The sequence below is a fragment of the Dendronephthya gigantea genome, unplaced genomic scaffold, assembly GCF_004324835.1.
Source record: "Dendronephthya gigantea isolate DGI-Jeju-01 unplaced genomic scaffold, DenGig_1.0 000192F, whole genome shotgun sequence".
Lineage (NCBI taxonomy): Eukaryota > Metazoa > Cnidaria > Anthozoa > Malacalcyonacea > Nephtheidae > Dendronephthya > Dendronephthya gigantea.
Genome location: NW_021163202.1, coordinates 250414 through 276271, shown reverse-complemented (window position 1 = coordinate 276271; position 25858 = coordinate 250414). Strand labels below are relative to the sequence as shown.

General features: G+C 37.5%; 1 protein-coding gene and 1 long non-coding RNA gene across 2 annotated transcripts in view; one reads left to right on the top strand and one right to left on the bottom strand.

Annotated features, from left to right (window-relative positions):
- The window catches only part of LOC114538970 (sushi domain-containing protein 2-like), a 64127-nt gene extending 40395 nt beyond the window's left edge, over nt 1–23732 (top strand). The window contains exons 10-18 of the mRNA XM_028559812.1: nt 317–549; nt 962–1176; nt 1679–1892; nt 11984–12109; nt 12432–12698; nt 14629–14775; nt 15509–15661; nt 22772–22924; nt 23259–23732. Of these exons, the coding sequence (XP_028415613.1) occupies nt 317–549; nt 962–1176; nt 1679–1892; nt 11984–12109; nt 12432–12698; nt 14629–14775; nt 15509–15661; nt 22772–22924; nt 23259–23440 (1690 nt within the window). The 3' untranslated portion in view covers nt 23441–23732. The remainder of the gene's footprint in view (nt 1–316; nt 550–961; nt 1177–1678; nt 1893–11983; nt 12110–12431; nt 12699–14628; nt 14776–15508; nt 15662–22771; nt 22925–23258) is intronic.
- Nucleotides 18016–19414, bottom strand: LOC114538963. Its single transcript, XR_003688833.1, has 2 exons — nt 19320–19414; nt 18016–18045 (listed from the first exon to the last, which is right to left on the bottom strand). It is a non-coding gene; the product is annotated as an uncharacterized LOC114538963 (long non-coding RNA).
- Nucleotides 23733–25858: the final 2126 nt, after the last annotated feature.

Below are 25858 nucleotides of genomic sequence, written 5' to 3'. Positions count from 1 at the left end.
CAGTCCCAACCAATTGCGTCAAAATCTCGATAGTATACATTAACGAGGATCCATTCCTTACAACACTCTTATATTCATGCAATTTGAGTATGCTTCAAGTTAATGAATTCGCGAGACATTCGCCTATTCGCAATGCAAATATCTTTATATCGCAATACTCGCCGCTATTCGCATTTCGCCATGTGTTTTTTATCCTACATACCTGGCCTTATAGTTAAAAATTTATCAACTGAAACGCAATTGATTTCAATATCTTGACCTATTAACGAACTATTCATTTCTGTCATGTTTACTATGAAATAACATTCTACTTTAGTGAATCTGGTGCTGGTCAACAATGTTGTTATAAAGGTATCTTTCTGTTGGTTGGACCTCCTGGTGGTGGTACAATTGATATTGTATCTCCAGAAAAGAGTCTGTTGGGCCACTTCGGACGAGATGTGCTACCTTGGTTAGCATGCTGTAAACTTTCTTTCTTTGACAACTGTGGTAAATATTATGATGCAAGACCCTCCGATGATGGTTTACGATTCATACCTCAACCAACTGGTATAATTTATTTACATATGTAAATTAATGACAGATAGGAAGGTATAAGATAATACATGAGAAAACTGCACAGACGAAGGGACATAAACACAATGATACAAAAACTATGAAAACACGTTATCACAATACAATGCAAAAACTATGAAAACAAAAAATATTGTAATTTTTTGACACAAGTAGTGTGCCAGGCATATATGTAAAATAATTCAAAATAGTTCACCGATAACAAGGATACAGCAATTCTATAATTTTAATAATCTATTCCTGAAAGCAAGATTTCTTCCACTTATAAATGTAGATCACATGCAGTGCACCCAAACACAAATTGAAATGTCATGCCTGTGATATATTGCGGTCGCGGGAAAATTATTTTGATGTCTGAGAATTTCGTGAATTTGTTGCAACTATTTAGCTGGCACAAGAGGTGATCCTCACTTATCCACATTTGACGGAACGTTCTACACATTCAATGGTTATGGTGAATATGTCCTTCTCAAAGTCAACAATGGCTCGGATCTCGAGTTTCAAGGAAGAATGATACCCATACTTGATAACCATGGAGGAACAACAAGAGCAACAGCTCTCACAGCATTTGTCATCAAGGGAGCAACGAGTGATATAGTGCAGGTTTGTGCACATGCACTAATGTTACATTCATAAGATCAAGACACGATTTTGTGTTTCTTCGCAAGTTTAATAAACTGGTTGTTAGAAGGTTGTTTGAAAAATGAAGTATATAAAACTTTCAGAGTACGTTTCGTTTATTTTTTCATGAACTCTGATGCAAAAATTCACTAGAAATAATAAAATACATATACTACATTATATATATAGTTCATACTACAAATTGCATAAGACAGTACTAGTGAAAAGAAAATATCAACAAACGTGTCAACACTTCTCTCTCGTCCACCTTGGTGACACATGTTCACTATTGCATTGTTGTCAGACAAACGCTTATTTTTGCCAGACTTCACAATCAATTTTGACCAATCTTGCGTATATATGTATGAAAGCAAATTGAAAATGATTTGCGATTGACTAACTCTTTTTTCAATTTTTCCACGATTTATAATCTTTTATAATTTTCTTCCTTAAAATATTTTCACTTACAATGTTTTCATTTTAGTTCGAGTTTAACAACCGGCGCAGGGTAGACGTGTTAGTCAATGGTGAACATGTCGAATTTGACGAACAAACAAGATTAGACTTCACCGGCGTCTTTATTGTTAAACAAAATCAGTCAAAATTTGGTACATACTTTACATCAGGAGTAGCCGTTGTTGTTACATCTGTCGAAGATTTTCTTAACTATCAAATTTCAGTACCATTAAGATTCAAAGGTAATAATAAGTTCAGCTCCGTAGTTTCTTAGTTTCTTAAATAGCTAAACTATATACAGGGTGTATAAAAAAAAATGTCCCAAATGTAAAATTTCCGTTTTTCAGGATATTTTTCAGAATTTGGCAATATTTTGTGTTCCTAGAGATAGTTAAGACTTATCTGGTATACCTAGGCCAAGTTTGGTTTTTCATTAAAAAAATTATGTTACCGGGGGGTGGTTCCTTTCCACTGATATTGAGAGGGCTTGCGCGCGAAAATGTGAAGCTGAAATTGAGATATTATTTAGCTGTCTAAAAGTAGGAAAGCATTTTAATAAACTGTCAAAGTTTCAGGAAAAATAATGCAAACTGGGAGCAACGCGCGACCCCTAAAAGTGACAAATATTTCATTGCGCGCAGTGGATTAAATGCATCGTTGATTTTAGCGTGACCGATCTCATGCAAGGCTGGGCAAATGAATAAATTAAAGCGAGAAACTGAACAAGAAGACGAAACGATTTAATAACAAGATTTTTATTCTTGATGTTAATCCTCAACATTTCCACCATTTCTTTCTAAGCAAATGCGGCTCGTCTGAGCATGGTAAACACTGAACGGCGAACCACATTTGTCTGTCCTGCCTCAAATTATCCATTTCGTTCGAAATTCTTTCTTGCAAATCACCTATACGCTACCACCGGCAAATCTAGGCGAATGGACAGACAAATGGTTCGCTGTTCAGTGTTTAGTATGCTCAGACAAGCCGCAGTTTGCTTAGGATGAAATGGTGGACATGCTGAGGATTAACATCACGAATAAATCGCTTTGTTTTTGTGTTCAGTTTCTCGCTTTAATTTATTCATTTGCCTACCTTGTATGAGATCGGTCACGCTAAAGTCAACGATGCATTTAATCCACTGCGCGCAATGAAATATTTGTCACCTTTAGAGGTCGCGCGTTGCTCCCAGTAAGCATTATTTTTCCTGAAACTTTGACAGTTTATTAAAAAGCTTTCCTACTTTTAGACAGCTAAATAATATCTCAATTTCAGCTTCACATTTTTGCGCGCAAGCCCTCTCAATATCAGTGGAAAGGAACCACCCCCCCGGTAACATAATTTTGTTAATGAAAAACCAAACTTGGCCTAGGCAAACCACATAAGTCTTAACTATCTCTAGGAACACAAAAATTTGCCAAATTCTGAAAAATATCCTGAAAAACGGAATTTTTACATTTGGAACATTTTTTTTGATACACCCTGTAGATACTCGAAATCTATTTAATATTGCATATGTTGTGTAACATGATTGAAATCCTATGCAAATGTAATCATATGCAATTCTAATTAGACTTCGAGTTATATATAACATATATATATATATATATATATATAACATGTGTAAAACAATGTGCCCTCCCGGCTATCACCAGAGCGCAATGGTGACTCCTGCACTTGGGACACAGGACGTATGGTTACACATTGTTGGAATTGTTGCAATAACAACAGTATTGTTTATTGGGCGTAAAGGAGCCTGACAAGCGTAAAATGATCACCGCTGCATGTAAGAGACACTGCGCATTTTGGGTAGACCATAGAATGTGGCGGGAGAGGGTCCAATGGTTTTAATTGCCAATATTCCTTATCGGACAAGTGCCCCGCTCGTTTTAGCTCTTTTAAAAGTTTTTCCAAGTCTATTTCAGTTTTGGATGTTGGGTTCCTTCGCTTATCAGTAATGCGTTTGTAGATATTCTGGTGATCAAGCATGTTGGTCACTTGACTCTGATATACAGCCCTACTCATTACAACCACGGAATTTCCTTCATAAGATTTTGTTACTAAAATGGTTTTATCAGTTTTGAGATCTTTCAATGCTTTCTTCTCACCGCGCGTCAAGCTTGTTTCAAGATGGAATAGATGTTAGCTCTTACCTCATTTTGTGCTTCTTTAAGTAGATCTTGTATGTGTTACCAGTGCCCCACTTAACTTACCAGTCCCCCACACTTGAACTCGTTTATTGAAAGATTACAGTGTTTAAAACACACAAATGTTTAAAACGAAACCATGATAACGTTTGGCTCTCTCAAAACAACGTGTCTTCCCATCGTCACGTGACCACTCTTACACGACAAAACTAACTAGGGAGGGAGGGGTGCTTCCTGCAAATGTCTATACCCCTCACACTCTCCCCCACTTAAAATGTGTTCACTCGCACGCTACATAACAAACCATGCATCTAAGATTATTTAGGGTGATCAAGCCTGGATAAATCTTACAGGTTTTATTCAAACTAGCGCCGTCCCTCTCTCGTAACTTAGTATTACGTTATTTACATTAAAGAATCTGTCCTTTTTTTTCATTTCCTTACATGATATATGCAGTAACGAGTCCTATTTTTTTTTCTCCTTAATTTTTTTTCCATTTTAAAAGTATTTGATAAACCAACTGCTATGGATAACCATAGTATACCGGCGGTTGCTGGTAAAAGGCAGGAGTAGGAAAGTTGGGCGTAGAGGTTGGATAGGTTAGGTAATAATTGGCGAGAGGTGGATATGGGATCATGGGTAAGATCGGGTATGGTGGAACGGGAAGCCAACTCATTTCTTGTGGTGGGAAGAATCCGTTTGTCGTCTGAACACTCGATAGGCCCGGTGGAAACTCGGTTTGGTTACCCATCACATCGTAATTTAGCATATAGGTGGTCGTCGCGTCCGAGATGATCGTCGAAGCGCATCTCTCTCTGCTACATCTTCATTAGTCGTATTACTTGAAGTTTCTGCCTCTTCTGTTGGTTCATCGATATCTTGTCCGTGATTCTCACCCAGTTCTTCTGATATTTCCGACTCGGGTACTTCATGAGTCACCCCAGCTGTGGCCGGTTGTTCCCCAAATCAAAATGTCCTTCCAGGTTGACCGGATCTGTCTGTCTATCCCCCATCTGAGCAGGAGTAAGGCCGCATATGTCCTTATCCTTCGATTCTTCAGCTTCCCATCACTATCCTGAACATTCTGTTTGTTTTGCGCTCGCGGAGGGTTGAACACTGGTGCGAATTCTGTTGAATTATCTGAGGCCAAGAAGTCACAGGGAAGAAGGAGGTTTCTATGAAGGGTTGTTGTCTTGTTCATGGTTTGTCCCTCGGGCTTGACTACGAATACGTGCAGTTCCACTTTCTTTTCCACCACCACATGTACCTGATCTTCCCAATGGGACCGGAGTTTTCCTGGGCCCCCTCGTTCCGAGAGGTTCCGGACCAAGACTCGATCCCCTGGCCTTAATTCTGTACAACGGATCTTCTTATCGTAATGTTTTTTTCCTCTTTCCGCAGATTTTCGACTGTTTTCCATCGCTTTCGCGTAAGCTTCTTTCATTGATTCCTTCCATCGTTACACGTACTGAGTATGGTTTCCTGTGGTAGAGGTAGGTGATGTTCCAAAAAGGAGGTCTATTGGTAACCGTGGAGGTCGGCCAAACAGCAAAAGGAATGGCGACAATCCCGTAGCGTTATTCACCGTACAGTTGTACGCATGTACAACTTTATTTACTGACACATGCCATTTGCTTTTCTGATTTTCTGGTAATGTTCTCAACATGGCCAGTAACGTCCTATTAAATCTCTCCGCTTTACCGTTGGCCTGTGGGTGATAGGGCGTTGTTCGACGTCGTCTGATTCCGGTGAGCTTTCCTAACTGGCGAAATAGATTGTTCTCAAATTCTCTGCCTTGATCATGTAATATATGTAACGGGAAACCAAAACGGAGAATAAAGTCATTATACAGTCTTTCTGCCGCCGTTGTACTGGATTTATTTTTTGTAGGGTACGCTTGGGCAAACTGGGTAAAATGGTCGACGATAACCAATACGTACTCATGTCCACTAGAACTTTTCTCGAGGTGCATGTAATCAATTGATATCAATTCAAACGGGGAGCTAGTTGTTATGCTACACATTGGTGCACAGGTTGGTCGAGGGGGTTTACGCTGTTTGAGACATTCGCAAATATTCGTAACGAAATGTGTTATATCACGTTCCATATTAGGCCAATAGAACCTTTCTCTTGCTAACTGCACCACTCTCTCCGCCCTTAAAAATTTCCCATGTCTACGTGTATTTCCTTGTATACCGTAGGGTGGAATTTCCTTGGCAAGACCAGTTGTTTGTTTATACCACTTTCGCGACGTAATACTCCATCCTTTCCGATCTTGAGTTTGTGCCATTGCCGCAGGAGAGTTTTGGTGTTTGGACGTTCATTCATTTTGAACCGATGGACGATGCCCATCAACTTTGAATGATCGTACCCTACCGATCGATGGGTCTTCCTTTTGTGCTTTTAAAATCGCTTCGCTACCAAGACCTGACGCACCCACATCTTTATTGAAGAACTCGTTCTCGACGTTCACAAGGTTTTCATCGATCGTCAGAGCTGTAACCCATGTAGCGTTTCCAAGTTGTTGTGCAGTAATACCCGTGATTACCGCTTTAATGTTTTCGCAGGGTATCTCCTCAGCGTACTTTTCCCTATATTTTGTCCACTCTATTGGCATACGAGATAGAGCATCTGCATCTTGGTTCTTTCGACCCGGACGGTATTTAATATCGAACGTGAAATCAGCCAGTTCCGATACCCACCGATGACCGGTCGCATTTAACTTAGCTGTTGATAGTACATATGTGAGTGGGTTATTATTCGTATAAATCGTAAAGTTTGGTGCATAGTATAAAATGTCCCGAAAATAATCGCATACAGCCCACTTTACTGCGAGGAATTCCAATTTCCCTGCGTGGTAATTTTTTTCTGCGGGGTTTAAGGATCTTGATGCATACCCTATCACTCGCATCTTTCCCTCTTGCTGCTGATACAACACGGCCCCAAGTCCCAGTAGTGATGCGTCTGTGTGTAGCTCAAACGGTTGGCTATAGTCTGGGTAACCAAGGATCGGTGGGCTAATGAGGCACTCGAGGAGCTCTCCAAGAGCTTCTCGGTGTTGGGTTTGCCACAGAATTGGTTGTGATGATGGTACGTTGCTGTTCGCCTTCCTTGGGTTAGATTTGATATCTGGCGAAGCTTGTAACAAGTCAAATAGTGGTCTTGCGATTTGTGCAAAGTTCCTAATATATCTCCGATAGTACCCGAGAAGTCCCAGAAGTTTCCGTACTTCACCGACTGTCTTCGGTTCGGCTTTCTTCAATGCTGTAATTGTTTCAGTCTTTTCTGGATCGATTCTGTATCCCTCGGATGAGACAATTTGTCCCAAATAGTTCACTTCCCTTTTGAAAAAATTACATTTTTCAGGTTTCAGCTTAACGCCGTTGGCACGTAATCGTTGTAGCACCTGACGAACATGCTCGACGTGTTCATCGAACGTTTTACTAAATAATTTATGATGATGTCATCCAAATACGGGATGCAAATGTCATCTTTAAGATCGTCTAGGCAGTGTTCCATAAATCTTTGAAACTCTCCCGGTGCGTTTCTCAGTCCGAAGGGGATTCGGACCCATTCGAATAGGCCCCACGGGGTGATAAAAGCTGTTTTGTGTCTGCTTTCTGGATGGATTTAACCTTGGTGGTACGCCTTTCCCTGATCTAGAACCGTAAACCACTTATTCCCACCAAGGCTCTCAAAAGTTTCTTGCACTCTTGGTAAAGGATGACGATCGGGTACTGTCTTCTTATTAAGTTGTCGGTAGTCCACACACAACCGCAGGGACCCATCTTTTTTTCTCACACACACTACTGGTGACGAATATGATGAAAGAGATTTTTTGTACAAATCCTCTATTTAGTAAGTCCTCGACATACTGTTTGACCTCTGGGTATAACGGTCTCGGTATAGACGTATAATTCTTCTGTACTGGAATAGAGTCTTTGAGATTCACATTTATTTGTAGACCTTTGGCGTCCCCAATTTTCCCTTCTCTTGAGAATGAGTCTTTTTCTTCTTGCAACATTTGTTGTACTCTTACCCTCTGCTTGTGTGTCAGTCCTTCCAGGTTCACGTTAGGCAAACCATCCGAGTTTGGGTTCTCCTTTTGTACTTTCTCAGTCCCAATGTTATTGACCTTGGCTTCTGTTCTCGTCTCACTACACTGAGACTTTTCTACATTGTTTTCAGTGTTCTCAATCCGAGTCACATCCATCGAATTTATTGATCTGACCATTTGAAGCGTTCCTAAGACAGTTCTCCTCTTTAATAGAATAGCGTGCTTGCTTGGATTGTTTACTTGAATGGCTACTCGTGCTCCTTTTGATATGACTGTTAATGTTTCCGATACCTCTAGCCCATCAGTCCAAGGGCACTCTGGATTCGGTTCAAATAACACAGGAACTCGCGTTTCCAAGGGCCCAACATCAACGTGGCAAGCTACTTTTATTGATTGACCTGGTTGGATTAATATATCTCGTTTAGTTGTTTTGACATTACACAAGTCACACAATCTGTCCGATTGAAGAAATGCCACTAGGGCTTCTATTTTAGCTCGTTCGATATCCACTAGGCTTGCACATAACGCATCCAGCAACGGGGTGTGGTCAGCATGATTAACTTCTGCGCTGTATTCTCTTGAGATTTCCTCAATTATATTATATCCCACGACTGGTAAATTTAGATCATCTTTACTCACTAGGAATGGCACCTTTAGTCCCACATTACTCTCTTTCCCCAGGAGCGAAAAATCAATCTCTGTCCAACCGTGATAAGCTAATGCCGTCCCATTTGCGGCTTTAAGTTCTAGTTCGTTGACACCAAGGAGTTTCGCTATTCGCTGAATATTTGCTTGGGGCAAGTGTTCCTGGAGCCAAGCCCTAGAAACCATTGACACCTGGGCGCCTGTGTCCCAGAGGGCGGTTGTCCCCATTCAATGCGCATTGTACAGTACACTTTCTTCCGACCAACCGTGTTACTACCGAACTTTCTCTCGGTGATAGGTGACATGCATAGACAATATCGTCAATCATGTTTTCTCTTAATCTTTGTTAATGCAGGTCCGCTAACTCTTTACATAATGTTTTGTGTTCATTCCAATGTTTTTGCTGACAAGATTGCGAACAATATCTGAAAAATTTACACTTGCCACAATGTTTAAACGAAGTATCTGTTTCATTCACTTTACAAAATGTACAAGAATGGGACAAACCAGTTTCCTGGGCTACTCCCCTTGCCTTGGTCGTAGCCGTTTCTCGTTTCCCTGATTCTTCTTGCACCCCCTTGAGAAGTGTTCACTTGACCCACACTTAAAGCAATGATCACATACCTGTTCGCCAGCCTGTTGACACGAGCCGCAAAGAACTTTCCGTCGTCTTTGTGGATTCCGTGATTGTCCCTTATCAACTTGCTCCTCACCTTCTTGTGACCGATTAAATGCTTCTTTCAGTGAAGCCAAATCAGATTGGACCGATTCCAGCGTTGATTCCAGCTTATCTTTCTCCCCACTTAATAGGTTTTCTTTGGTTTTGTAGTTTTTTTCTTAGTATAGACTGGATCTTCGCTTTCGTGTTGAGTGGTACACCCACGTTCCTGATTGGTCATAACTTGGTTAAGTTGAGCACTCTTCTTAGCCCCAGCCATCTTGTTGTGTCGCTCGGTTTCTGCAGACACCGCCTCATTAACTTTTTCCATTAATTCCTCATCATTGACCCACGGTTTTTCCAAAAGAGGGCGTAACTTGGCCCGTATTGATTCTTGCTGCATCCCCGTTTCTACAACATGCAAAAACAAGGACTGGACCAATGTTTTGTCATATTTGACCACACTATCATCTGCCTGAGAGGCAAAAATAACTTGTTGACGTAGATTCATAGCTCTTATTAAGAACTCTTGCGCTGACTCCTTTAGGCCTTGGCACAATGAAGCCAGTTCTTGATAAACTTCCGTACCAGATTTTTCTTTGAAATGCGCCGGTAAAATTTGCTTTAATCGGACCAATGACATATCATTCATCATTTCCAAATACGACCGTAACTTCAAACTTGGACTCACCGCTCTAATAACTGCTTCAACCACCACAGACTCCTTATAACCTGATTTAATCCCAGTCTCAATCTGTCTGGTGAGGCTCACAAATGACAAACTATCCTTTTCTTTATCTCCACCAATAACTCCAATAATTTTAAAGTCGCGCTTCAATGCTTTTACCAGATCAACATTTAGTTTATTAGCCAGATCTTTTGAGCCCTTCTCAGACTCAGTTTCCTTTGCTAATGCTCCATTCTCATTCCCCTGAGTGTTCTCCTCCGCTTCATCTGGTATCTCTAGTTGGGGTGGTTCCGGTGTCACCAACGCAAGATAGCCTGTAAGTAGTGCTCTCTTGTCCTCCGCTTCTGTTAGATTTGTCTCAATTTTCTGACGAACTCCCTTCGACAACTGGATTCGTCTTAGTCCCTCGGTATTGGCTTCTACGTGTTGGGCAAATTCCGTTAGTGCTTCCATTGTAAGTCCACAAACTTCCGACTCTAGTTGCAACTGTAATGCTTCAATTTCCTCATCAACGGCCGCCATCGTGAAGTGTAAAAGACTAACCACAGATACACACTGAAACAGTCCCTTAACGCGTAAGCCGATTCATATTGTTCACTTCGACAAGTAATGCGCCTTCATTAAGTCATAAAACCCGTATTTTTTTATATTATGAACGTCAGAATATGACTTGTACTCACGCGCACGCCTCGACCGAATATGTCCACGTCTTTGCCCACTATTTTCAACGTTAAAATGTCTTTTAGAGCAGTCCTGGCAGGATCGCCAAAATGTTACCAGTGCCCCACTTAACAATAGCACCAGTAGAATAAATTTGAACTCGTTTATTGAAAGATTACAGTGTTTAAAACACACAAATGTTTAAAACGAAACCATAACGTTTGGCTCTCTCAAAACAACGTGTCTTCCCATCGTCACGTGACCACTCTTACGCGACAAAACTAACTAGGGAGGAAGGGGTGCTTCCTGCAAATGTCTATACCCCTCACATATGTCTTGCTCAACTGAGGCTATAATTAAGATTTCTTTCTTCGGTATTTCATTTGGGGTGCTTACGTAGTTCAATCTTTTTCTTAGCAAGCTGATTTCATCCTCGTTTAATTTCCTTCCCGACAGGTTTACAATCCATTTCTTTTGAATTTGACAGGAGTCATCGTTACGTGTTAGTTGAAGGAACTTTGCTAGGTGTATTTCCTTTGTAATGCTTTGCAGATGATAGCATCGACTCGCTATTGCCTGATGTAGACTCAATAAACCTGCGTCTTCAACAATATCTTGTAACGTCTCCTAGCGTTAAGGAATCTTTATTTAGATTTTTAAGTATGCGGTGGCAATTGCTTATGAGGACGCGAAGATATGCCCACCCACTTTTTCTGGCGATGCCCCATGCTTTATAGGATGATTTATTGGTGGCCTTGACATCAGGAATCGTGGCAGTTGACCTTAGTTTTTGACGTACTTTCGATAGTGAGATTCGTTCTAGTCGTCTCAATTGGTGTAATATATCTGCATTGTAATTCATTTTTATATATCTATATATGCTGTTCAGGAAACCAGCCTGAATTATTTCTTTATTATAATATTAAAAAAATGTCTGGGTTTCTTTTAAATGGAGGACTATTTAGATCTACACGCCGGTTTAGAAGACGTTTTGACTGAATTCCACTACCGCCTTGTGAAATTTTACTAGCGTTGACTGTTAAGTGAACGAAGTTGTTAGCAAAATTTCCTCCAACCAGAAATCGGTTGAAAATTACAGCGTAAAATCAGATGATATTACTGTATTGTGCATTTTCTGCTTACGAGAATCAATTATTATAGTGATGAACTTACCGTGACTCAACTCTATCATTGACATTGCATGTAATTATATAATATACATTATATATATATTATATATATTATATTATATATATATATTATATATATTATATTATATATATATAAATATATATTATATATATATATATATATATATATATAATTATATATATATATATATATATATATATGCCTAGATTTATACCTAAACCAATTGAGCGGCATACTGCTTTTCCCACTTCATCACTTGCGATGTTCTATCTTTTTTAACGTGCAAAATGGAGTGAAAATCGACCATTTTCTGCGTCCTTTATATTTAGGAAAAACTGCTGGTCTTCTTGGGTTTTGGAACGATGACAAAGATCAGGAATTTCTATTGCCTAATGGCAGTTTCATTGATACAAATTCTAGTTATCGAAGAATTCACAATGAATTTGGCCAGAAATGTAAGTTCTTATTCCTGAAGTCGTAGTTTTCTCGTATCTTTTTCCTGTTAGTTGAATCAAATGACATGTAATATATTATTTGAGTAAAGCTTTGAAAATCAGCTCTACATTCTCCGTGAGTTATCAGAATCCGAAAAGGAATCGATTTATTCCATGTCTTTTTTCACATTAGTCAGTGGCTGCTTTCAGCTCACCATAATATATCCCAAATACCTGTGACAGTACGTACTGTTAAACAATTAAATTACCAAAGTAATTTCATCACATATGAAAGAAACATTTATAATACCTAAATATTTTTCCAATTCATATCTATATACAGGGATGGTGGATAGGAACCAGACTATTTTTACGTATCATGTCGGAAAGAGTTACGACAGTTTTACAAATTCCAGCTTCATACCGGTCTTTCTTGATGAGACAAACTCGTTGTTTACCAGTCCTGCTTTGGAACAAGACGCAAGGAGTGTTTGCGGCGAAAATGAGGAATGTTTGTTCGATATTGCTGTAACAGGTAAAAGAGATGTTGGTGAGGCGACGTTGCAATCCTTTAATGAAATACAGAAAAGAGCAAATGCGTCAAAACTTGGTGAGAAAATTAATATGAACTAGTCTTCAACTAACATTCTTAATTTCAGCCAATATAATTTTAGATTATTAATTTTTAATCGCCATGCTACACGGTAGAATTTTTCTTGCGACTTAATTGCTATAAGTAGCGCCCATAGACCACTTACGAAACTTAGTAACCGCGCGTTCGTGCAACATGGTAACGAGGCTCATGATGAAAAAAAAATTGTATTTTTTGCAGTACAAAGCTTTTCGGCGTTTTATGTCCCAGTTTTCGTCTTTGGTTTACATATTTTTCGATACCTTTATGCTTGGTTTCATCAGTGTGATCATAATTATCAGGTTAGGAAATTTTGGCTTTCAATATTTTCGGCTGCTTTCGCGAGGGAAATACGGAAAAGCCCGACACAAACTCAGCTAAAAATTAGTTTTTTCCAAACTATTTCGTCTCAAGTTTTGAAAACGTATTTCATTTTTCTTGCTCTTATTTGTGCAAAAGCGATATATATTTGGTGCATAATTTATGTTTTTTTGACCAAAATTTTCATCGCCGCCGCATTGCTTGGATTGTTCTCCTGATGTGATTTATTGCTACTTAATATGCATATGCGGGTAGTTTATTCAGAAGCAAAATTCTCCAATTAAGTCCCAAAGGGAGATAATTTTCAATGGTTTTAGTGCCAACTCTCAGAGGTGAAAATATGCGATTTTGACTAACACTTTTTATCAGCCTCCTATTTGCTCATTTTCTCACCATTTGGTATTAAAAACATGTTATTCGATAGTTAAAAGCCTAACCATTCCAAATGTGAAAAAATTTCGTTAATAAAATAAGTAGTTACGTTAATAGAATAAGTAGCACGTACAATATTAATAGTGCACCAAAGTTGGATTACCTTTTTTTTATACACCGGCCCTGTAATATAATATTGTGGGAAAAGGAATATTAAATGCAAATTCAAATTAAAGAATGATATGATGTTTTGGTTATGAGTATTTTACTATCCATGTCATGTTTGTGTGCCAAATTGAAGGGTTGTTTTCCTTTTCAGTCGGCATCACATCACATGTACTGTAGTCTATATATATATATATATATATATATATATATATATATATATATATATATATATATATATATATATATATATATATATACACAGGGAAAATAAAATAAATTTCCAAAGGTTTGGAAAAAACTAAATTTTTACCTGGGTTTGTGTCGGAAGCAGCCGAAAGATTTATGAAAACATCGCCAAAACACCTTAATTGACACACCAGACGAAAGCAGCCGAAAGATTAATAAAAACATCACAAAAACGCCTTAATTGAAAGGGAAAACTCCCTAACATCTTTAACAAATGCGCATGCTCAGAGTGTTATTTGCACGCCGTTTACAGCAGGTAAATTAACGAATAAAAATTGAGAATACGGTAAAGTGTATGTTGAATACACATTAATTACGCTTTCTCTTCGCATTGCACTGGCATCGGAAAAGAATAGGTTCCATTCCTACCGGAGGACCGATAGTTGATTCATTTTCCCATCAATTGGTGTGAAATCAAACTTGTGATTACAAAGATTTTGTAATCACGCGTTTGATTTTACACAAAATTGAACTTCACTCAGTGCAATTTCCATTATTTATTAATTGCTGTTTAACAGAATAACGCGGTCAGCAAGTTCAGGGGCAGGTTGCTCGAAAGGCGTTTAGCTTAACGAGGGATAAGCCAATGACAATTAGTCTATTTACATCGAAATATTTCAGCTCAGTTGTTCAATAAATTAATAGATATATGGGTTTTCTGTTTTTAACTTATCCACGGTTTCAGCTAAACGCTTTCGAAAAACCGGCCCGAAAAGCTTACATCTGACCGGCCTGTCATCATGCGAAGTATTGCATTGTATTATTTTCCTCGGTAATAAGACAAAAATGTGATATTTTGCAGTTGCCAAGCGTATTTTCTTTGGTTGTGATGGGGTCGAGAACAGTGGAAAAAAAGTAGATTTTTGTGGTGATTGTGATGGCGACAACTCCTCGTGCACAGATTGTGAAGGTCGCATCAGACCTGGATTTCTCAAGAATGAAACATGTGGTGGGTTTCTTCGGCCATTAATAATATTTGGGTTAATTGAAGCTAAAATATATACACATAATTTGATGAGCAAAAGGTTTGTGAGATGTTATTAGCTATCTATGCATGTGATAAGCCCTCATTACTTTTCAAATAGGTTCCTATCTGCCATGGAGCGAATGGCTCCTAATTCCGTTAATAGGATAATAATGTAGACAAACGACAGTTCGTGTAGCGACTTTTTTGAGGATATAATTATGCCAACTACGAGGTACTCTAGTGAGTCGATCTCATAACAAGCCAGCTGTTTAAATGCTAAACATGAAAATGCTAAGCATGCAACCCATATTGGTAAACAAAAAAAATGTAATGGCAATACGACTATCAACGCGTGTTTTCGCGTGCTGATAATTAAAAAAAGGCTGCGCTATCTATTTTTTTCGTACGAAATTGGTGATTTTCATTGGCTAAGATCATAAGGTCACAATGTATACGATATCTTCAGCAATCTTTGCGAAAGTTAAATAATTTTAACTTTCGGAACCATTGCGGAACGTATCGTGTTAAGGTTGCGCTGCCGCGCAGGCAGGTAGATTATGACACGCAGCAAACGTTTTGTGTCTGGCTGCGAATGCGATGAATTTTTTCCTGTTGCGATTTTGTTTGCTCTGTTTATATATTTTGGAAAATACATAGCCGCAAAATGACTGTCACTTGTGCCCTAATTATTACATATCTCATTCCTTCGAACTAGGATCCTATCTGCCCTGGAGCGAATGGAGTGTTTGCATCGGGGAGGATGAAAAGGGAATGAGAGAACGAAATCGAACATGTTCAAAAGAAGGTCATTGTTTGCATTTGGGTGAAAATACACAACAAGAAGAATGTAAGGCCGATTTGAATGACGGTAGGCACCTATATAATGATAACGTGTACCGTATTTATGCTTATGGACATTTCCTACATATACCAGTACATAGCCGCCTTCAACTTTTAGCATAGTTAAATAAGCGTGGACTTCTAACTCGCCAACTGTTTGCGGCCTCGTATGCTTGAATTCCTTAATGGGACTAATAAGTGATAGGTATTGATGAAATAAATCATTATTAACCTAAACCTACTAATTGTAAAATTTGACCGAAGTGTTTGAAAATGGTTACTACATTGACCCTGAGGTCGGCAAACAGTGCCAGGACAGATATCTGCGATTGCGATAAGTAATTCCGTTAATAGGATAATAATTTAGACAAACAACAGTTCGTGTATAGCGACTTTTTTTGGGGATATAATTAAGCCAACAACGAGGTCCTTTAGTCAGTCAGCCAATCTCATATCAAGCCAGCTGTTTAAATGCTAATCATGAAAATGCCAAGCATGCAATCCATATTGCTAAACAAAAATAATTTAATGGTTATACACCAATCATGCAACGCGTGTTTTTCGCGAGCTTATAATTAAAAAGCTTGCGCTCTCTATATTGTTCGTACGAAATTGGCGATTTTCATTGGCTGAGATCATAAGGTCACAATGTAATACGATATCTTCAGCAATCTTTGCAAAAGTTAAAATTATATAACTTTCGGTAAACATTGCGGAACGTATGGAGTTACAGTTGCGTTGCCGCGCGGGATATAACACACAGCCGTTGCCGCGCGGGATATAACACACAATGATTACTTCGTTAATATTGGTCCCTCCATTGCACTCAGGGTGGAAGAAGACCACCATACCTCCGCTGATGTAATAGATCAAGATGATGTAAAAAGCAACACAATCTTTCACTTCTCTGATATAACCGTTCATCAAGAAGGACCATGCAGTTTGGTATTCGTGAAAATGAATTGAACTGGTTTACCTCCTACAATACACTGCATGAAAAGCGCCGTATTCCAAGGTATTCACATGTGGATACGGGTGTGAATAAAACACATATTGCAAGCGTATTCCGACATGGAATATTAGTGTGAATACGGCATCGTATTCTTCAGTATTCTAAGTGTGAATACGCCGTGAATATGCCGCGTATTCTGACCAATATTCACACTTGGAATATCTCACTTCTCACTTAATCCGTGTTTCCACAAAATAAATTCATCAGCTGACATTTTTAAACTTTATTTTGAATGCTGAAAAATTGAAGTGGAATTTTATAAATAATTTGGCGCAAAAACCAAAAAGCGCGCTTTCGAGTTTAATAAACATTGAACGAGGAGATCGTGCGTTTGTGGCTGTAAGAAATCTTTTTGGCGCTTATAAATAAGGGAAGAGAGTGAAGGATGCCAAGGGCTTGGTAAAGTCTGGAAGCTCTGGTCGCAGTTAAAGAGCATGCCGGCGAGTATTTGTATGCTACGATTCCCACGAAGTCTGATGAAGAAAATGCGCGAAATAGAAATGAGATTGCATGGCGCGATTTCCACAGCACCTTATGTTCGCTAATACGTGTAAAATGATAACGAATATTAACCGTATTTCAAGGATTTTTTATTGTTCAAAACCGAAAACGCATATACTGTTTGTGCGTAAGGGACCTCTTCGGTGAGTGACTAAATATCGTGCAGTTGAATTCAATAGCCGGCCTATAGACTATACCCTATGACCATGTTGGGAGTAATCTCAACATTTTATTAACAAATTACCTGGTGATAAGAGGTTAATGGGTTATGCGTTCGCAGCCTGTGCGAATGTTTAGGCATTTATTGTCCCTCAAGTCTGTCCATTAAGGAAATATCAATATGAACAAACATGCATAATCTTTAGGTTGCCATGTTAATTTGCATAGCAGTCATACACATTGCAATGGTAGGTTTATCCACAGTTAATGTGTTTTATCAAGGTTGATCAAATGCAATACTAAGATTTCAGTCAATTATTTAAATTTATACAGTCCTTAACAGATCATGTACATGTGATGGGTTACAACATTTCACATTTTATAAAATATTATTGGAACATCACAAATTGTTCAAAAATATGTAGCAAAAACACAGCCTATCATGAACTTCTACTAAGCTGTTATGATTTTCAATCTTTCATCAGCTGATTGTTAATTTATAAGCAATGTTGTTTTAGTATATATGAAACATTGCTCCTGGAGTATGTCAGAAATTATACTTAATAGTAAATTGTTGAGCAAAGCAAGTGATGTTTTTTCACTTGGTAAGATATTAAAAACTATAGGTGAGCAGATAATGAATCAGGAACTTCTTTCACTGGGTGAAAAATCCTCTTCATCTTTAGCAAAGTTAAGGCCAACTCTTTTGGGAATTTTCTCAATCTTGCAACCCCTGATGGCTAAAAACAATTAAAACCACCTTAAAGCAATTATTGAACAAAATACATAGCAAACTTTCTTAAGCTATAAGATTATTATCCGAAAGGTTAATGATAATGGTAAAAGCTGATGTTGCATGCATGGCCATTTGTTTTTATTGTTGTGCATAGAATTTATGCAGTGTAATGAAATTATAATATTCCTAGGAGAATGTATATGTACAATGTACACACCATTCATATAATTTGGAAGCTAATCAATTAGGGTAAAAATGGAAACAAATTCTTCCATGAACTTAAAGCTGTATATACACATAGCTACTCCTAGTATGCAAACATCGAGAAGCTGTAGTAAACTCATCTACACTTTAATGGTATATTCTTTAAGTATTGTGATTATAATTTATGTACGGAAAAGTAATTGCAAACAAATCAGTAAACAGTCTCAGTTATAAATTATGATGAGGGTAATGTTAAAAGGCTTCACTTAAAAACACAGTCTAGCATGAACTTCTAAGCTGTTAAGATTTCTGTCTTTGGGCAGCTGGTTGTTAAGATTCCTATCTTTTGGCAACCAGTTCAATAGCTATTCTGTGGTAAATATTAGTGTAAATATAATTCATATATGCTAAAAGGAAAAATATAGGCCATTATTTTGTTAAAAAATATGTATTATATAACTAAAAAACACAGTCTGGCTTTGGTTTCTAAGCTGTTAAGATTTCTGTCTTTGGGCAGCTGATTGTTAAGATTTCAATCTTTTGGCAATCAATCATTAGCTATTCTGTGACAATTATATAACAATATATATCTATAATATATAAATTTTGCCTAAAATATAAAAAACCCTCATGAAATGCACCAATGCACCTCATTTCAATGCATCTTGAAACGTCTATCTAAGGGTTATGTTATGTTAAAGTTATGATTACAGCAGCTTTCTGAATATTTGTGGTAGGTAAGAAAGTAATGTCCCTTTTCAGTATTGGCAAACTTTTAAATTTTGTTTGTATTGAGTATGGCTTTGAAATGGCAAACATTTGTACCTACTATAATTAGTGTGTGATGGAGGTAGGATTGATGAAAACCATCATACAATTTATTTATTTACAAGCAGGTACAGTTAGCTGTGTACAAATTAGCTACAATAAACACAATCGTAATCTATTTATATTAATAAAAACAAAAAAAGTGATGAGCCCAGCCGTAAAAGCGTTGGCCTCGCACTATTGTTGTTGTGTTGTGTTGTTTCAGGACTATAGTATGACATAACTCTTGTTATTAAAATAACTTACCTGATTTTAGCGCCGCCACAAGAATTATTTTGGGGCATCGCGAACATCTTTAACAATTCAAAGTTGAACAGCTTGAACTTCTGTTGAAACCACGCATTTATATATAAGCGCCCTGGTTGAAACCAATTGACATTTGTGCCATGTTATCGTTTTTTAAAGACATTTATTTGTTATTGTTATACGACCTCCGAATTTCGCCATTTATTCGCAATTTCGCCGCAATTCCTTGGCGCAAAAATTGTCACTAACATGTCGAAGAGGAAATTTCCCAAAGGAAATTTCCTACGATTTCCCAACACTGAACTGTATATATTACGGATGCTTTTGACGATACAGAATCATCAACTTTCTACCCATGTGTTTACGTATCCAAGCAAAAACAAAAGTATTTTTTTATATATAACTTCTTTTACACAGGTAATTAAAGAAATTGATGGATATTTCTCTTTTTATACAGCTTTTTTACGACTTACGAGGCTACTCAGCGCTCATCGACTGAGGATATACGATACTCGACATCCCTGCAGCAGCAAAAAAATTAATCAAATAAAAATCATCGTGCGTTTGGTAACATTTATTGTCTTTATTGTCTGTCGCCTAAACAAATCAAGTGCAATTTCAATTTGTGACCGTGATGAGAAGAAATGCTGGATAACAGTTGACACCGGCATTGAACTGAAACAACCTTTGCCTATTCCGTGGTAAAACGCATTTCCTGCAATATTTACACAATATAACTCGTTGATTATCCCGTATTCATGCGTACAATCGCATTTTCTATGCCGAAGTGTGAATACTAGGTCTTGAAAAATATTCACAGAGTATTCGAAGGTATTCTAGGTCAGAATACGCGGTGTGTTTTATTCACAGGTATTCACATCGGAATACCCCCAATATTCCGAGGATATTCACAGTGAATATCTGTGAATACGTGTGAATATGGACCATATTCGAACTCATATTCGCACGTATTCACCTGTGAATACGCGGTTTTTCATGCAGTGTAACATAATCGACAGCAATTAAGTTTGCTGTGTAAATGACTATATTTCAACTTCTAAATCGATAAAAAGTGGTGTGCCGCAGAGGTCCATTCTTGGTCCCTTGATGTTTTTGGACCAGGAACTGGTCCCCACACGCGGCTAATCTTGTTGTTGTTGTTGTTGTTGTTGTTGTTGTTGTTGTTGTTGTTTGTGTTGTTGTTGTTGTTGTTGTTGTTGTTGTTGTTGTTGTTGTGTTGTTGTTGTTGTTGTTGTGTGTTGTTGTGTTGTTGTTGTTGTTGTTGTTGTGTTGTTGTTGTTGTTGTTGTTGTGTGTTGTTGTGTGTTGTTGTTGTTGTTGTGTTGTTGTTGTGTTGTTGTTGTTGTTGTTGTTGTTGTTGTTGTTGTTGTTGTTGTTGTTGTTGTTGTTGTTGTTGTTGTTGTTGTTGTTGTTGTTGTTGTTGTTGTTGTTGTTGTTGTTGTTGTTGTTGTTGTTGTTGTTGTTGTTGTTGTCGTTGTTGTTGTTGTTGTTGTTGTTGTTAGGGGGTGACGCTCTTTAAAAAAGCCTAAGGCTCCGTCAATTCGCATCAGATCAAAATTAAACTTCGCACAACTATCCTTAGCGATATTCCCCATCGATTGACGGAGTTATAATTTTAATTTTTTTATTTTAAAGAAATTTAGAAGCAACTCAAAATTGTAGCGTAGTAATCCGTATAGATTATATTCAATATTAGTATGCATAACTGAAGCAAGTTCAAATGGCTAAGGCTCCGTCATTTCGCACCAGATCGTGATAAAACCTTACACAACTATGTTAAAGGTTATTTTCTATCGACTTACGGAGTTAAATTGTTTGTGCTTATATTCTTGAGAAGATTTGCAAGCCATGTCAGATTGTGGCAGGAGGCAAATTTTAATATTATCAATATTCATATACTATGAGTTCAAGCCAGAAGGTCGTGTATTTTCTTTGTTTTGTACACAATATATATTCATGACTATAGGACCATTGCGTTGAATGCGTTTCTCTCTGGGGCATTACTTATTTTTTATTTATTTGTTTAGGCTTTGTCCAGCATACATAAAAAAGGACTCTAATGACAGTGGCACGGTGCACGCAACGCTAGCTTCTCACCAGCCACAGCGGCATAGATTAGGACATAGATGTGCAACTGGGCACATTTTAAGTGTCTTTGCAGACGAGAAAATGTAGAAAAACGACAATTTTAACATAACCATTCGCAAGATTGCCTAGGTCCATAGATATTTGAAATCTCATCCTGGAGAGAAAGATTGAATCTAAACCACACCAGTTCCTGGTCCAATAGTACAATCGTACTTGTTATTATACATCATACATTTGCCACCGGCAATACTTAAAATCCACAACTCCGGTTTATAAGCGAATGACACACAGGTATTTGCCTAATCGGATAACTATGATGAACTGCATGGTGGAACTATTAAATTCTGATTTGAAAAATATTAGTATAAATGGCTCTCGGATAACAAACTTCAACATCATACAACAAAAACTGAACTAATGTTTATAGGCTCACGATAAAATAGGAAGTTAGGAAGTTCTTATTAATGCAATCAGTGGAAAGGTTGGTGATGGGATAGGAGTATTGAAATCAACAAAACTATTTGTTCCAAATCAAACTTTGCACACCATTTATAAAGCATTAATTCTGCAATATTTTGATTATTGCTCCCCTTTGTGGCATTATTGTGGCATCGTTCTAAAAGAAAAACAACAGAAATTCCAAAATAGAGCCGCGATGGTGTTGACGAGATAAAGTCATGATACCAGCTCCTCTGAGCTGCTTGATCGGCTTGATTGGAAAAATCTTGAAAACAGATTTACGTATAATAAGACGGTTCTAGCTGGTATACAACATTCTTAATAATGGCACCGCCCTTTGTCTTCGAGAATTCTTTTCTGCACGAAGCAGTAATGAAAATGACTATCACCTCAGGAGCTATGATACAGATCTCTCACTTCTAAAACCTAAGAAAGAATTTCTCAAAAGAAGCTTTAGATATAATGGAGCTGTATTGTGGAATAGTCTTTCTATTGAGGCTAAGTCTGCTCAATCGATATCTTGTTTCAAAAGACTCATTTAATTAGCTATTGTTGTAAATAATAGTTATCTTTGTTTTTGTGTTAATTCGTTAATTAGCTGTTCCATTTCTTTTTTGGATTATTTTGTTTTTACCTGTAAATAGTTAAATAGACGCCCGGCCGCGGTCCTCACAAAAATCAGCAATATAGCTGATGGGGTTAGCGTCTTAAAAGAAATTAAATACATACATACATACAGCTAACGTTTTGTGTTGGGCTGCCAATGCGATAAATTTAGTCCTGTTGCGATTTGTTCGCTCTGTATGTATATTTAGCAAAATACATAGCCGAAAAATGACTGTCACTTGTGCCCTGATTATTACATATCTTATTATTTTGAACTAGGTTACTATCTGCCCTGGAGCGAATGGAGTGTTTGCATCGGCAAAGGTGAAAAGGGAATGAGAGAGCGAAATCGAACATGTTCAAAAGAAGGACATTGTCAGCAATTGGGCCAAAATAAACAAGAAGAAAAATGCAAGACTGATGACGATGACGGTAGGCTCCTAACTGTTAAAGATGACGATTTATACTAAAAGAGTATACTAGAAACAATTTACCAATATATTATGAATTATTTCAACAATAACTCATAGATGTAGGCGTATTTCATTTTAGTGCAAAAATAAATTGACGTTAAACGACGCCCAGAGATACATATATTCCACCGGATTTCTCCCCGCTTTATCCATTCCGGACACCACGTATATTTCGCCTCTCCCCCGTCCCTCGAGCTAAAAACAAAACCTTAATAAGAAAACTATTTAGCCACTCGCTCCTTGCCTCGATCAATGCATACAAATTTTAACTTTTATGTATTTTTTTATTACAGACGACAAAAAAGCGTTAAAGCTCTATGCAGTTGCGATTGGTATTCCTGTTGCTGCTATACTTCTTACCATTGTAATCACTGCATTAGTATCATGCATGCGCTGCTATGTCAACAAAAAGTCATCTTCTGCTCCAGGCAATTCACATGTCTCTAATCATCAAAATAAGGCTTACATGATGTAGTTTAATGGGTTTTTTTTGTTATTTTTTTAAGTAGAGTAGCATGCACACTAATTATGTATAAGATAAGATATTTTCCCTTTTACGATTACTCTCTTTTGTTGATGTCTTGTATATATGAGAGATTAATAAATTTTCTAAAATTGAAACATATCAACGTACACCGAACTTGCACTTGTGGGCTGACCATGGCATAGAAAGACTTCTTTGTTGTGGATTACATATAACCAATAATTTTTTTAGATAAATAAATATTTAAAATCATAGATCTAGATCTTATAGGAATGTATAATGTATTCCCTTCCTATAATACAATTAAACACTATGTTATATCGCTTTTTTACCTGTTTTTGTTTCATAGGGCACACAACACAACCTATTCCTCGTTTTTCCAACGTGGTATAGACTATGGTTAAATTATGCTAATGCGAATATTAATGATAAATACCTAAGCGAGTATTATTAGTGCGTCCACGAGCTCAACGATTCCCAGCGCACGGCCCATACGTTCTGCTCAACACTACATTATCTTAACAGTTGTCGACAACAAAGTGTTAAATACTTTAGGAATTTAGTACCATGAGTAGTTAATTAGCAGCAACCAATGAGAAAGTAGATGACAAAATTATATAATCAGGTAGGAAACGTATAGTAAATTGATTTGCGAAGTGATAGCGAAGATTTAAGGACTTTGTCTATATTTTGAGTGAAAAATAATGTAAACTCAACAAATTTGTGAATAGTGTTGCGAGCGCATCGAAACAAACAGAATTTCCAACATTAGTCTATATAGTGTTGTGGATCCAATACATAATATCTGAAGAAAGTGTGGGGACGAAAAAACATGAAGATATAAAAAGTTGCGGATATAATGGTATTAGCACAAGCATTACAAAACTGGTAGCTAGAGAAATCTTTAAACCATTTTTTTAATTAACACACATTTTCAATCGAACATTTACGACTGGAATCATCTCAGAAAATCTAAAAATCGCATTCATTACACCAATTTTCAAGTCTAATGACGAAATGAAGTGACGAAATTACCGACCAATATAAGTTCTTGTTTGTTTAACAAAATTGTTAGAAAAATTTATGACTAATCGACTATCAAAATTTATTGATAAAAATAGAATTTTATCAAAACATCAATATGGATTTGGGAAACAGAGTTAAACAGAGCATGCATTAATTGACTTTATTGATAAAATTAATGATGCAATTGATGAAGATAAATACTCTCTTGGTATCACAATATTCTGATATATTATGGTATTAGGGGAGTGGCCAAAAAATGGTTTGAAAGTTATTTAAACAATAGAAAACAAATATTGAAATATAACTGATTTCAATCAGACGCCTGTTCTGGCGTTAACTCGGCCGGCGCACGTGCCAGTCTTTAATATAGAGCTTCTGAACATAAACAATACAGTTCATATTCGCATTTAGATGCCTTGCGAACCTAAATGTTCGATCGCGAAATTCAAAAGCACATTGTACTTTAAAAAATATAGAGGTGACCACATCATCTTGTTAAACAGCGAAATAGAAGCGATGTTATTAAAAAAGGACCAGAATCTAAATGTATTAAATATATTCTTACCCCAATTCAATCTAAACTTAATCGAACAGCATGAAAACAACGGCTTATTTGTTCCTCTTGGAGGAATTGCAGTATCATGCGAGCGAAATCGAATCGCGCATCGGAAAATTTGCCAAAGCTGTGCACCACAACTCTTGGCAGATAAGACTGGGACGTAGATAAATACGGTCACGTACACATTTGAAATACTATAGTCTGCGTTCTCTTAACCAAAAAATCGCTTAGAGAGTACCGTATCGAATAAGTAATGAAGTGCACCCGATTTATGTGGCTCTCTACTTTTTTGTTATTTTCTCTCCTCAAATTCATTACCAGAAATTTGGGACATTTTGCGTTCGTGGGCAGCGTCCGCCGTCCCTCTCATTTCCAACTCCGAACTTTGCATCGTCCAAAAGGAAAGTGGTGTATTTGACCAGATTGTAGAGCATGTTTACCGATATTACTATGGTTTATATAGCCGAATCATTCAAATTGGACTTGTATATAAATCGCACTCAGGAACCTAGAGGATTTGCTAGTGAGTGAATATTTTTTGTTATAACTCTTCCTTTCTGAGCGATTTACAGAATTCGAACTCCGAACTAAGAAAAAAACACACATAGGAAGCGTAATTTAAAGTTTTGTGATTAAGCCATATTGTTTCGCATGAAATTTGGCCACCATGTTTGTTTTTTTCCGAATGCAAGACGCCATCTTGTCCCAAATTTCTGGTAATGTCGTCATTTTGGTACAATATTTCAACTAGAGATGCGAGGAGCCGATTCGGGAACGGCACTGTGCTGTTGGAACGAGGTATTTGTCTTTGGACGATGTGGAAT